We start from the raw sequence: 13010 nt of genomic DNA on the forward strand, positions 1-13010 counted from the left end.
TATACTTCATGTGAAAACACAGTGAGAGAGGAGTGTTTTGTATTTAGCAGTGCAGTGTCCTAGTTTTACTTTGTGTCTTAATTTTGAAAAAAAAAAAGTTTGGATTTTGACAACAAAGTGCGATTTTGACACAAGTGTGCAGTGCTTTGTGAATTGTGTCCTAATAAAGAAAATAGTGTGCAGTGTGTTGGGAAATGTGTGCTATTTTTCAGGAACAGTGTCTAATCAATAGAGAAAAATTTTAATAATGTAGATAATAATGTAGATATAATGCTAGTAATAATATAAGTAATGTAAATATAGTTTTTGTCGATTGCTAAGACACATTCCTGGAAAGCTGCTCTCCTTTTCCCTAAACTGTGAACACAAAACCCAGTTTTCAAGCTACATTCACAAAACCTCTGACTCTTCTTGCAAAACCAAACTTTCACCCCAAAACAGTTCAATCTGTGCTCAAAACTGAACTCTGCTGTCAAATCATGCCTCAAGTCAGTCTAAATTAAATACTCTGAGCAGTCACTAAACACTGCATAGAAAAAAGGAAAACACAACGCTCAGGACATGAAGCGGTAGAAATAAATGGTTATTTAGGCTAAATGCATGCTGCAAAACTAAATACCTGGGCATTTGTAACACTTGTACATAGAAAAAAGAATTTGCAAAACAACAGAAATCCTGTGCATTTACATGTAGCACTGGTACGTAAAAATAAAGCACAAAAATATACAAATGAAGCACAAAGAAAAGAAGTGCATTACTCTGCCACAGCATCATTTCTCCGTACTGGGTCAGACCACTGGACTTCATCTACATCACAGGACACATTTTCTCTGGCCAGGCAACAGGGAACAAACCCTGGCATGCCGTATCCATGCTCCTCTTCTTAGATTTCTGTCCATTGTAGTGCCTCACAAACCAGTGCTCTGGCTTATATGTACCCTCACATCATTAGACACAAGTGTGATCAATTTTAGTTGTGTTCAACCGGTGACGCCTGAGCTTTAACTGTGTTTGACTTTTGCCACCTGTGCTCACCATTATGCAACACATGTGCATCACAATGACAATGTGTTGACAGGATGTGTCTAAACAGATGAAAAGTGCTTATGGTTTAACCAAAAGAGTGACTGGTTCAATTAATTTGGTTCAGACAATAGAGTTTGGTGTTTTAGCAATTGAGAAAAACTGTATTATGTCATCAATAATGTAGAACCAGAACCTGCTTCTGGTTTTCAGCTGTGGACCCATGTGGACTGGTTCTGGTGTTCCTGGTCTCTGATCAGGTTCTGGTTCTGGTTCTGGTTCTGGTCAGTGTGTCATTGTTTCATGTTGGTTCATTTTGTTTCTGTCTGTTGTTGTTTATTTGTTTGTTTTCTTCTTTAATAAACAACAATCCACCCACTCCCCCCCACCCCCGTTCCGTTTCCCGCGGAAGCCCCTCCCTGTTAGCCGTTAGCCTGGTAGCCGGACGACCGGAGCAGAAACCGGGAAACAGTGGAGAAAATCACGGACAAGAGGTGGACATGAGACCAGCGGAGGACGGCAGAGACCCGCGGTGACCGGACAGCGAGTGTCCCGCCGCAAAATCCAGCTTCCCGGTAAGTTCTTGCCGCTGAGAAGAGCCTAGGAGAAGTGGAAAAACAGCGAGCCCCCTCCCGACCGTCCCGGTCTTCCTCCTCCTGCCGAACCCCGACCTGCTTTCATCGGCTCCGTGTTTACCGGAGGAGACGGCTGGAATCCGCAGGCATCCGCGGGAATGTTGTTTATGTCCCGGAATAGTGTCTGCATGTCGAGAAAAGTGTCTTTATGTCTGTCCGTGGAGCTGTTGGTTTGTTTTAAGACCGCTTTGAATAAAGTTTAGCTGTTAGCATGTTAGCTGCAGTTTTCCTGTACTTCCAATGGAAACTCAACAGATGCCGTTAGCATGTTAGCATCCTGTTTCCGTTAGTTTTAATGAAAGAGAGTGGCTGACGTTAGCTTAGCTTCAGCTCCCCATGAGTTTTAGTATGGAGGAATCGCTATTGTTAGCCTCGCTTTAGCTTCCTTTTAGTTTTAATGAGTAGTGGCTACCGTTAGCTTAGCTTCTGCCTCCCAGTAGTTTTAATGAGTAGTGGCTACCGTTAGCTTAGCTTCAGCCTCCCAGTAATTTTAATTAGTAGTGGCTACCGTTAGCTTAGCTTCAGCCTCCCTGTAGTTTTAATGAGGGGAGTTGAACAGAGTCAGAAATGTTTGTGCGATTTCAGCCTCTTCATTTGGACAGTTTGTGAGGAGCTTTGAAGTTAAGTATATATGTAACGTTAAATGGAAGGTCTTTAGTGGTTTTGACTCAGTTGCTTTAGTTTAGGGATCAGATTGTAAAGTCTGAGCAGAAATTTGTGGACGTTTTGGAAGCTGCTGATGAGTTTAGAATCAGAAATCCTTTATTGATCCTCAGTTTTTCCAGAAAACGTCTGATATTTCAGGAGTGTCTTTGATGCTTTATTTGTCTCCTGTTCATTTCATTTGAGACTGAAAGATGTAGAGATGGAAATACTTTGTAAAGATTTCAGCTGAAGTCCTCAGTGATAACATAATGTGCAGCTAATGTGGCTAATGTTAGCTTTGATCATCAGATCTATGTTTAAAGTGTCCTGCTGAGGGACCTTCAGAGATGTTAAACGTTAATTTAAAGAAGGACCCGGGTTAGGGGCTCGGGGCTAACCCTAACTCTGGGTTCTTCTCTCCTGCTCCCTGTGCTCATTAAACTGGGTTTTAACCCGGCTGAACTACAGTGAAGCTGCTCTCCTTTCCAGATGTTTATGTTGTCAAGCAGCAGAATGAGGATGAAACAGACAAACTCATCCAGACATGCTAACATGCTAACCAGCGGTAGCTTGATTTAAATACAGATTTTATAACATCGTCTGACAATGCAGAGTTAAAAACAAACACTGAGAATTTACACAGATTTACTATAAGATGATCCTCAGACAGAATGTTAAAAGATAGAAAACCTCATTCTTCTGCCAATCACAGACAGAGGGAGTCTTCTTCCTGAGGAGGGCGGGGCCACCAGCAGCTCATTTAAAGCTACAGATGAAGGCTAGCCCATGTCATTTAGACTCCTTCTAACCCCTAAATTCCACACAACGCGAAACTGCCGCGCAGCGCCGCGCTCTTGAATCGTACTGCGCAGCACTTAGAACCCATTCTCTTCTATCGGACAATTTCCACTGCACAGCTGCGGAGCGCCAGCGCCGCGTCTCTGAAGCGCCGGCGCTGGAGATTCGCTTCAGGTCTATTTTCTGCGCCGCCGCTTCAAAACCTCGTAAATTCACTGTCGTTGAGAAAGCACCAGACAGGAAGTTAAACCGGAACTTTTAAAATAAAACACAATGAACGACCTCTCGGACGTAAATTTTTGTTATTACGCCCCCGGAGGCACGAGCATCAGGTCAACAGGGTCCCAGATACAACACGACGCCATGGGCGAAGAGAAATTACCGTTTTTATATAGAATAAACCGTACAAAATTAACTATTGGATAAAGAAAAGCACTCATTTGAGATCAAAACATAAATCATGTACTAACCATGCTAGAAGTATAAATCACAGAGCAGTGTGGCTGGGACGAGCAGAGCGACCTTGTAGAAGCGAAATGAGGTGTGGTTTATTTATTTTCTGTTTATATCATGTGTTTTTATCGCGTGATATCGCTGTTCACACGAGAGCCTCCTGAGGAGCAGCCCTCCCCATCCGGACGGCGCGCCGCTGCGCTGCGCTTGCTGTGTGTTTTGACTTTCAGAGCAAGACGGCCGCGCTTCGTTCCGTTGTGCGGCGCCATCGCATTGTGTGGAAATTCGGGGTAATGCATCCTTGTTTTCCTGGACTGGGAGGTCCATCAGCTGGGTCCATCAGGTTGGTCCATCAGGTTGATCCATCAGGTTGGTCCATCTGGTTGATCCATCTGGTTGATCCATCTGGTTGATCCATCTGGTTGGTCCATCTGGTTGGTCCATCTGGTTGGTCCATCTGGTTGGTCCATCTGGTTGGTCCATCTGGTTGGTCCATCTGGTTGATCCATCTGGTTGATCCATCAGGTTGGTCCATCTGGTTGGTCCATCTGGTTGATCCATCTGGTTGGTCCATCTGGTTGGTCCATCTGGTTGATCCATCTGGTTGATCCATCTGGTTGGTCCATCTGGTTGGTCCATCTGGTTGATCCATCTGGTTGGTCCATCTGGTTGGTCCATCTGGTTGGTCCATCTGGTTGATCCATCTGGTTGATCCATCTGGTTGATCCATCCAGCCCTGTACATCCCAGATTCATGGGACAGTTTTCTTGCTGAAAGGTTCACTGTATCGCTGTCTGAGGGTTAAACTTTATCAGTATTGCTCTACAGCAATGATAAAATGTTAAATTGAAAGATGAAAGTTAGTTTTAAAATATTACGTTTTGTGACGTTTTTCATGTGAGCTGCAGCATTTTAAAACCTTGGCTTTCCAGTTGTACAGCTTCAGTGTTTTGTTGAAATTATAGCGTTTCCTCTAAGCTCCACCTTCACCAATAATCACATATTTATCCCTTCTACAAGTTATTACATGGAGAAAAACATGCTGCTGGAACTCTGATTGCTGGTAATTCTCTGTGTAGACAAGTGAAAACTGTCCTCGCTTTTCTTAGTTTTCTTGCACCAAGTTATGTGAGGACATATTTAATAGATTATTTTGTTTCTGTTAGGACAGGCTGTATGTTGTCATTCTAAAAACATTTGTTTTTATCAGGAGCAGCCCAGACTGAGGCAGTTTAAAGTGTTAGAAGTTCATGTCAGTGTGAATGTTAACAGATTGTTGTTTCTCAGTTTGTTACATCTGTACAGGATAAGCACCTTAAAGTATAGAAAATATATTTAAAACTAAATCACAAGTTCAGGATCAGTTTCAGCTACAAAATTACAGCGTCGTTTGACCCTCATCCTCGGGTTGCTAGGCAACAGGAGAGATGACAACACGTAGCAACACGTCCGTCGTCAGCCACACTGTCTGATGTCACGCTCAGATGAAGCTCATGGTCCCTCCAGGAACTCGCCGCCAACGAAACTCAGAACCAGGAGGACTCAGAGAACAGCATGGGTTAATTAACTTGCTAAAGGTTTTATTGTCTCCACAGGACCATGCAATCATCTTCCTCTCGTCCTGCTGTGTGAGAGGCAGACTGTGAACCAGGATGGGCTTCGGTCGGGATCTCAGGAATTCCCACGAGGGATTACTGAAGCTGCAGGACTGGGAGTTAAAGGTACAGCTGTCCATGTTTCAGTGTTTATTACCGTTAATCAGCTACAGAATGGTCAGTAAGGTCCATGTTTCAGTGTTTATTACCGTTAATCAGCTACAGAATGGTCAGTAAGGTCCACGTTTCAGTGTTTATTACCGTTAATCAGCTACAGAATGGTCAGTAAGGTCCATGTTTCAGTGTTTATTACCGTTAATCAGCTACAGAATGGTCAGTAAGGTCCATGTTTCAGTGTTTATTACCGTTAATCAGCTACAGAATGGTCAGTAAGGTCCATGTTTCAGTGTTTATTACCGTTAATCAGCTACAGAATGGTCAGTAAGGTCCATGTTTCAGTGTTTATTACCGTTAATCAGCTACAGAATGGTCAGTAAGGTCCATGTTTCAGTGTTTATTACCGTTAACCCTTTAAGCTTCAGTGTACCGCCGGTGGTACACCTACTAATTTGCATAGGAATTTCAAGAATGTCCGACGGCCGCAAACGCGCTTATACAAACACTATACACCGATGGAAAGCTTAGATTCTCATGAATCTGCCGGTATAAACCACTTTCAGATGTGATTACCACAGCGGGTGAGAAAAACACATTTGTCCGACAAAAACGAATATCCATCCATCCGTTCTCTATACACGGCTTCAACGCACACAGCGCGACTCACATTTCCGGGTTCATTATTATACACAGAAAAAAAGATTCCACAAAAAACGGCCATAATCCAACCTTTTACATCAGATGACACAAGCCAGTAAAATATTTTGTCCAAAACATGTCCTGAAGTCGGTATAAAATCCCCGAATCGGTCCTTTTCAAGAAAATGCACCTTGCGATGCCCGTCCAATATTCCCTGTATTTTTCGTAATTTTTTTTATTTAAAAATAGAATATTAGCGATTTTTTGTACTGAAAACGGCTGGAAATGACTGAAGCTTAAAGGGTTAATCAGCTACAGAATGGTCAGTAAGGTCCACGTTTCAGTGTTTATTACCGTTAATCAGCTACAGAATGGTCAGTAAGGTCCACGTTTCAGTGTTTATTACCGTTAATCAGCTACAGAATGGTCAGTAAGGTCCACGTTTCAGTGTTTATTACCGTTAATCAGCTACAGAATGGTCAGTAAGGTCCACGTTTCAGTGTTTATTACCGTTAATCAGCTACAGAATGGTCAGTAAGGTCCACGTTTCAGTGTTTATTACCGTTAATCAGCTACAGAATGGTCAGTAAGGTCCACGTTTCAGTGTTTATTACCGTTAATCAGCTACAGAATGGTCAGTAAGGTCCACGTTTCAGTGTTTATTACCGTTAATCAGCTACAGAATGGTCAGTAAGGTCCACGTTTCAGTGTTTATTACCGTTAATCAGGAGGATGGAGAGGTTTGTTTTTATCAGAAGTCAGCAGAGGTCTGAAATAACCACAGTTATGTTTAGTTCACACCGATAAAGCTTTAGAAATAAACTTTATTAGCACGTTACAGAAAGCTTTAAATAAACTTTATTAACTCGTTACAGAAAACTTTAAATAAACTTTATTAACAGCTGCTGGAGACGGTGAAACGCTTCATGACTCTGCGGGTGAAAAGCGATAAAGAGTACGCCGCCCTTCTGCTCAGCATGACTCAGCAAACGGAGAAACAGGAGACGGCAGACTTCGTCAGCACCGTCAACAAGGTGAGCTGGTCACCTGTGGGTTGAGTGGAGCAGCTTTAAATAAACTTTATTAACATGCTGTAGAGACCCTTTGAATAAACTTTATTTACAGCCTCAGTCTGTGTCTGTCAGTCGTGGTCACAGGTCGTTCGTCAGACAGAAGCGTTGGGGCGAATAATGAGGAGTCATGCTGACGACCTGAACTCTGGCCCTCTACACCGCCTGGCCACGCTGATCCGAGACAAGCAGCAGGTGAAGAAGAGCTACCAGAGTCTTCATCAGCAGCTGGAGAGCCACAACCACAAGGTCTGATTCCCGACAGACAGAAAACATTTTTATTTCTGCTGCTTTTTACGCACAAACGGAAACCAAACAAACAAGACAAGCTTGAATCAGCAATATGAGTCTTCAGATAAATGGATTTGTCATTGAACCAGTACAGCGTCAGAAAAGAGAAATGGGTCTGGTGGTGTCACTTCATCTCCTTTCTCCTGCCAGTGAGTCCACATCAGTCAGGATAGTAAAGTCAGATTCTACTGATGATGGAGCCTCTGTCGTGGGTGAAATGTGGACCATGCTACCATCCTGGTTTGCACATTTTGCCCTGTCTGCATTTCCAAGTTCCAGTGTGATGGATCTGTTGAATTCTTCTGATCTGCTGGAGGCTGATGGACCCTCACTCTGTCCTCACCACTCCTTATGGCTGTGGAAGTTATACTTGTGGAGACACCAGTCCTTAAAAATGGCTCGAGGATCAAAGTACAAATCTGAAAATATGAAACTCAAAATTCAACCAAATGCTTTACAGAGCTTTTTTTTACCCAGAAGTTTTGTGCCTCAAATTAAAGAATATATGAAACTGTGAAGAGAACCTGAGCCAGATGTTCCAGTTGTATAATATACTGTCATCCTGAGATGGAAATGTGAGAGTATCTGACTCAAAGAGCTGCAACTCTTCATAACTACAGGTTTATTTTGGTGACATGCAATTTAAACTGCTCTTTATTATTTATTGTAAATCATTTATCAGACATGTAGACAGCAGTGTGCAGCACAGCCAGTGCAGATGTGAACATGTGTGCACACCAGCAGCAGAGTGGATCAGGAGGGCCTGAAGAGTGGCTGCTGAGGTTGATTTGTTCATCTTCTGTTGTCAGGTAACCAGGAGTGACCTGGAGAAGCTAAAGGCGACGTATCGTCAGCTGAGCCGTGACGCAAACAACGCCAAGGAGAAATATAGAGAAGCTCTGGCCAAAGGTAGGTCCTTCTCACACACCTGCTGCAGGGTATTTATCCTGATCAATAACTATCCTGATCAATGCTGATGTCTTTACCTTTCAATCTGCTGTCCAATCACAGGCCGGGAGGCGGAGCGTGCTCGTGAGCGTTATGACAAAGCGACAGCGAAGCTCCATGTCCTCCATAACCAGTACGTCCTGGCAGTGGTTGGAGCTCAGACCCAGCAGGACGACCACCGCAGGAACGCTGGCCCCGCCCTGCTGGACGGACTGCAGAGGATGCAGGAGGACATGACGCTGGCCCTGTGAGTCAGTCAGTCAGTCAAACTTTACTTTTCATACAATTAAAATGCAACGCTAGGTACTTTACAACATTTAAAAACAAGAAAAACCCATGACCCTACCTGGAGTACTGATAGATGTACTACTGCAGTGAAAGTATCCTGGAGGAGTACTGATGTGTCCCTGTGAATGGTTTCTGTGTACTACTGCAGTAAAAGTATTCTGGAGGAGTACTGTGAGATCAGCAGCCTGCTGACTGAGGAGGTGGTGAAGGTCCACCAGGAGATCTCAGCAGCTGTCCAGCAGATCGACCCTCTGACTGAATACCAGCACTTTATCGACGCCTACAGGTCGGAGATCACCTGGTTACCGTGGTAACAGACTGTCTCTCCTGCCTCTGGGTTGTCGTGATAACAGCGTGTCACTCTTTCAGGTCTCCGGAGACTCCAGAGGCGAACGTGGAGTTCGATGCGTCCCTATTGGAGGACACGGACAACCTGCCGGCCAATGAGCTGCTGTGGAACACACTAACAGCTGACAGCCTGCAGTCCATGTGAGCTCAGATTAGAGACGTAGTTCGAATCATCATCACATCAAACTGATGATTCCTGGACTTAGCAGAAACGGAACCGAAATCTGAGCAGACGAGGAATCCAAATGTGTTTGTTTGTTTCTAGCGTGTCATCAGCAACGGAGGAACTGGCGCTGACTCAGCAGAACCTGCGGACCAAGGAGGCACTGGCCGATGACCTCGATGGAAAAATCCAGATGAGTCAGCAAAGCACCGAAAGGAAGAGCGAGTGAGTGAGGAGGGAGATCCTGAGCTGAACAATGTCCTGACTGTCCTCCGTAGATCACAGATATATAGATACACTACATCTATAGAGATATACTATACATATATATATATATATATATATATATGTATATATATATATATATATATACACAGTGCCTTGTGAAAGTATTCGGCCCCCTTGAACTTTTCAACCTTTCGCCACATTTCAGGCTTCAAACATAAAGATATAAAATTTTAATTTTTTGTCAAGAATCAACAACAAGTGGGACACAATCGTGAAGTGGAATGAAATTTGTTGGATATTTTAAACTTTTTTAACAAATAAAAACCTGAAAAGTGGGGCATGCAATATTATTGGGCCCCCTTGCATTAATACTTTGTAGCGCCACCTTTTGCTGCAGTTACAGCTGCAAGTCTCTTGGGGTATGTCTCTATCAGTTTTGCACATCCAGAGACTGAAATTCTTGCCCATTCTTCCTGTAAAACAGCTGGAGCTCAGTGAGGTTGGATGGAGAGCGTTTGTGAACAGCAGTCTTCAGCTCTGCCCACAGATTCTGGATTGGATTCAGGTCTGGACTTTGACTTGGCCATTCTAACACCTGGATACGTTTATTTGTGAACCATTCCATTGTAGATTTGGCTTTATGTTTTGGATCATTGTCCTGTTGGAAGATAAATCTCCGTCCCAGTCTCAGGTCTTTTGCAGACTCCAACAGGTTTTCTTCCAGAATGCTCCTGTATTTGGCTCCATTCATCTTCCCATCAGTTTTAACCATCTTCCCTGTCCCTGCTGAAGAAAAGCAGGCCCAAACCATGAGGCTGCCACCACCATGTTTGACAGTGGGGATGGTGTGTTCAGGGTGATGAGCTGTGTTGCTTTTACGCCAAACATATCGTTTTGCATTGTGGCCAAAAAGTTGGATTTTGGTTTCATCTGACCAGAGCACCTTCTTCCACATGTTTGCTGTGTCTCCCAGGTGGCTTGTGGCAAACTTCAAACCAGACTTTTTATGGATATCTTTGAGAAATGGCTTTCTTCTTGCCACTCTTCCATAAAGGCCAGATTTGTGCAGTGTACGACTGATTGTTGTCCTATGGACAGACTCTCCCACCTCAGCTGTAGATCTCTGCAGTTCATCCAGAGTGATCATGGGCCTCTTGGCTGCATCTCTGATCAGTCTTCTCCTTGTTCCAGGTGAAAGTTTAGAGGGACGGCCGGGTCTTGGTAGATTTGCAGTGGTCTGATACTCCTTCCATTTCAATATGATGCTTGCACAGTGCTCCTTGAGATGTTTAAAGCTTGGGAAATCTTTTTGTATCCAAATCCGGCTTTAAACTTCTCCACAACAGTATCTGGGACCTGCCTGGTGTGTTCCTTGGTCTTCATGATGCTCTCTGCACTTTAAACAGAACCCTGAGACTATCACAGAGCAGGTGCATTTATACGGAGACTTGATTACACACAGGTGGATTCTATTTATCATCATCAGTCATTTAGGACAACATTGGATCATTCAGAGATCCTCACTGAACTTCTGGAGTGAGTTTGCTGCACTGAAAGTAAAGGGGCCCAATAATATTGCACGCCCCACTTTTCAGGTTTTTATTTGTTAAAAAAGTTTAAAATATCCAATAATTTCGTTCCACTTCACAATTGTGTCACACTTGTTGTTGATTCTTGACAAAAAATTTAAATTTTATATCTTTATGTTTGAAGCCTGAAATGTGGCGAAAGGTTGAAAAGTTCAAGGGGGCCGAATACTTTCACAAGGAACTGTATATATCTAGATTGTGTTCTGTAGATCATAGATATGCTATGCGTAGATACACTATATTGCCAAAAGTATTCACTCACCTGTAGGGCTGCAACTAACGACACGTCGACGAATCGTCTGAGAACAATATGTCATCAAAAGCGGAAGTGAACGTGTCGTTAGTTGCAGCCCTATTCACCTCTCTGACTCTCATATGAACATCAGTGACATCCCATTCCTAATCCATAGGGTTCAGTATGACGTCTGTCCACCCTTTGCAGCTAGAACAGCTTCAACTCTTCTGGGAAGGCTGTCCACGAGGTTTAGGAGTGTGTTTATGGGAATTTTCGACCTTTCTTCATGAAGCTCATCTGTGAGGTCACACTGATGTTGGACCAGAAGGCCTGGCTCTCAGTCTCTGCTCTAATTCATCCCAAAGGTGTTCTATCGGGCTGAGGTCAGGACTCTGTGCAGGCCAGTCCAGTTCATCCACACCAGACTCTGTCATCCATGTCTTTATGGACCTTGCTTTGTGCTCTGGTGCACAGTCATGTTGGAAGAGGAAGGGGCCAGCTCCAAACTGTTCCCACAAAGTTGGGATCATGGAATTGTCCAAAATGTCTTGGTCTGCTGAAGCATTCAGAGTTCCTTTCACTGGAACTAAGGGGCCAAGCCCAGCTCCTGAAGAACAAGCCCACACCATGGTCCCCCCTCCACCAAACTTTACACTTGGCACAATGCAGTCCCACAAGTATGGTTCTCCTGGCAACCGCCAAACCCAGACTGGTCCATCAGATTGCCAGATGGAGAAGCGTGATTGGTCACTCCAGAGAAGGCGTCTCCACTGCTCTAGAGTCCAGTGGTGGTGTGCTTTACACCACTGCATCCCACGCTTTGCATTGCACTTGGTGATGTACGGCTTGGATGCAGCTGCTCGGCCATGGAAACCCATTCCATGAAGCTCTCTGCTGAAGCTCTGTTCTTGAGCTAATCTGAAGGCCACATGAAGTCTGAAGGTCTGCAGCCATAGACTCTGCAGAAAGTTGTCCACCTCTTGGCACTATGAGCCTCAGCATCCTCTGACCCGCTCCATCAGTTTACGTGGCCGACCACTTGGTGGCTGAGCTGCTGTCGTTCCCACACACTTCCAGAGTGTTCCGAGAGCGACCGCGGCCTGCGGGACCGCGGATTAGCGCTCATCCGTCCGGATTGCTCTCCCACAACCTATCCGTGGATCCAAACTTTAAGCCGTATCACTGCTGAAGTCTAATCACTTGGTCATTGTGTCATTTCTGACCGACCCTGAAAACTTCATTCAAATCCCCGAGTCAGTTTTGAATGATGTGGGTAACAAGGAAATGATTCACACACGCTGATCGTCACATAACTCCGCCGTGGCTCTCAATGGTGAGACCGAGACGGCCCGTCTGCCCCAGTTGTCCGACCACTCCAAGACTATATCGCTGCAGTCTCAACCATGGAGCGCGTTGCCTGTGGTAGCGTCCTGCTCAGGCGGTGGTCGACCCTCCGGACAACACGGACATTTCTCTGCACTCTTTGGTGGAATAATTAATCTAATTTACCTTCATTCTTTCAGAGCTCTAACGGATCTGGATGAAACAGTTTCCATCATAGTGATTTGTCTGGTCTGTTGTCCGCTCATTTCAGCCGTTCTAATATGTTTCGTGATTTTAAAAAAAAAAAAAAAGTGTTTATCAATCGATGATTTTTTTTTATTTTTTTTTGTATTCCACCACAATATTGCACGGTTGTAAAACAGTTTAGCTCTGCTTTGGTGAAGAACGTCAGTGAATTAATTGTTCGTCATGGTCTTCAGCAGTAATTTTTGTTGGTAAATGAGACATTAGTATCGCACATAGACATAATAAAGAGTAGACGCTGCTCATGGTGCTGCGCAGCGAGAAATACGGCCGCCATCTTGGTCCGGTCAGCCACTCCACTCAGCGCTGTTTGACAGCACATTTAATCCATCTTAACTCTGAATATTAAACTGATTTT

General features: G+C 44.2%; 1 protein-coding gene across 6 annotated transcripts in view; it reads left to right on the forward strand.

Moving 5' to 3' along the window:
- The first annotated feature begins 1413 nt into the window (after nt 1–1413).
- LOC110966227 (fer (fps/fes related) tyrosine kinase) overlaps nt 1414–13010 on the forward strand; it is a 32251-nt gene continuing 20654 nt past the window's right edge. For 3 of the 6 annotated variants that reach the window (XR_007937443.1, XM_051938250.1, XM_051938251.1), the window contains exons 1-9: nt 1414–1598; nt 5150–5275; nt 6808–6939; nt 7051–7224; nt 8076–8175; nt 8278–8461; nt 8651–8788; nt 8872–8991; nt 9116–9238. Coding sequence is in view for 5 of the 6 variants with exons in the window: in XM_051938250.1 (XP_051794210.1) it covers nt 5207–5275; nt 6808–6939; nt 7051–7224; nt 8076–8175; nt 8278–8461; nt 8651–8788; nt 8872–8991; nt 9116–9238 (1040 nt within the window). In the remaining variant the exon portion in view is untranslated. Of the gene's footprint in view, nt 1599–1667; nt 3082–5149; nt 5276–6807; nt 6940–7050; nt 7225–8075; nt 8176–8277; nt 8462–8650; nt 8789–8871; nt 8992–9115; nt 9239–13010 lie in introns of those variants that run through there. The other 3 variants (XM_051938246.1, XM_051938249.1, XM_051938247.1) reach the window with 2 other exon arrangements.

The sequence above is a fragment of the Acanthochromis polyacanthus genome, chromosome 18, assembly GCF_021347895.1.
Source record: "Acanthochromis polyacanthus isolate Apoly-LR-REF ecotype Palm Island chromosome 18, KAUST_Apoly_ChrSc, whole genome shotgun sequence".
NCBI classification, from domain to species: Eukaryota; Metazoa; Chordata; class Actinopteri; family Pomacentridae; genus Acanthochromis; species Acanthochromis polyacanthus.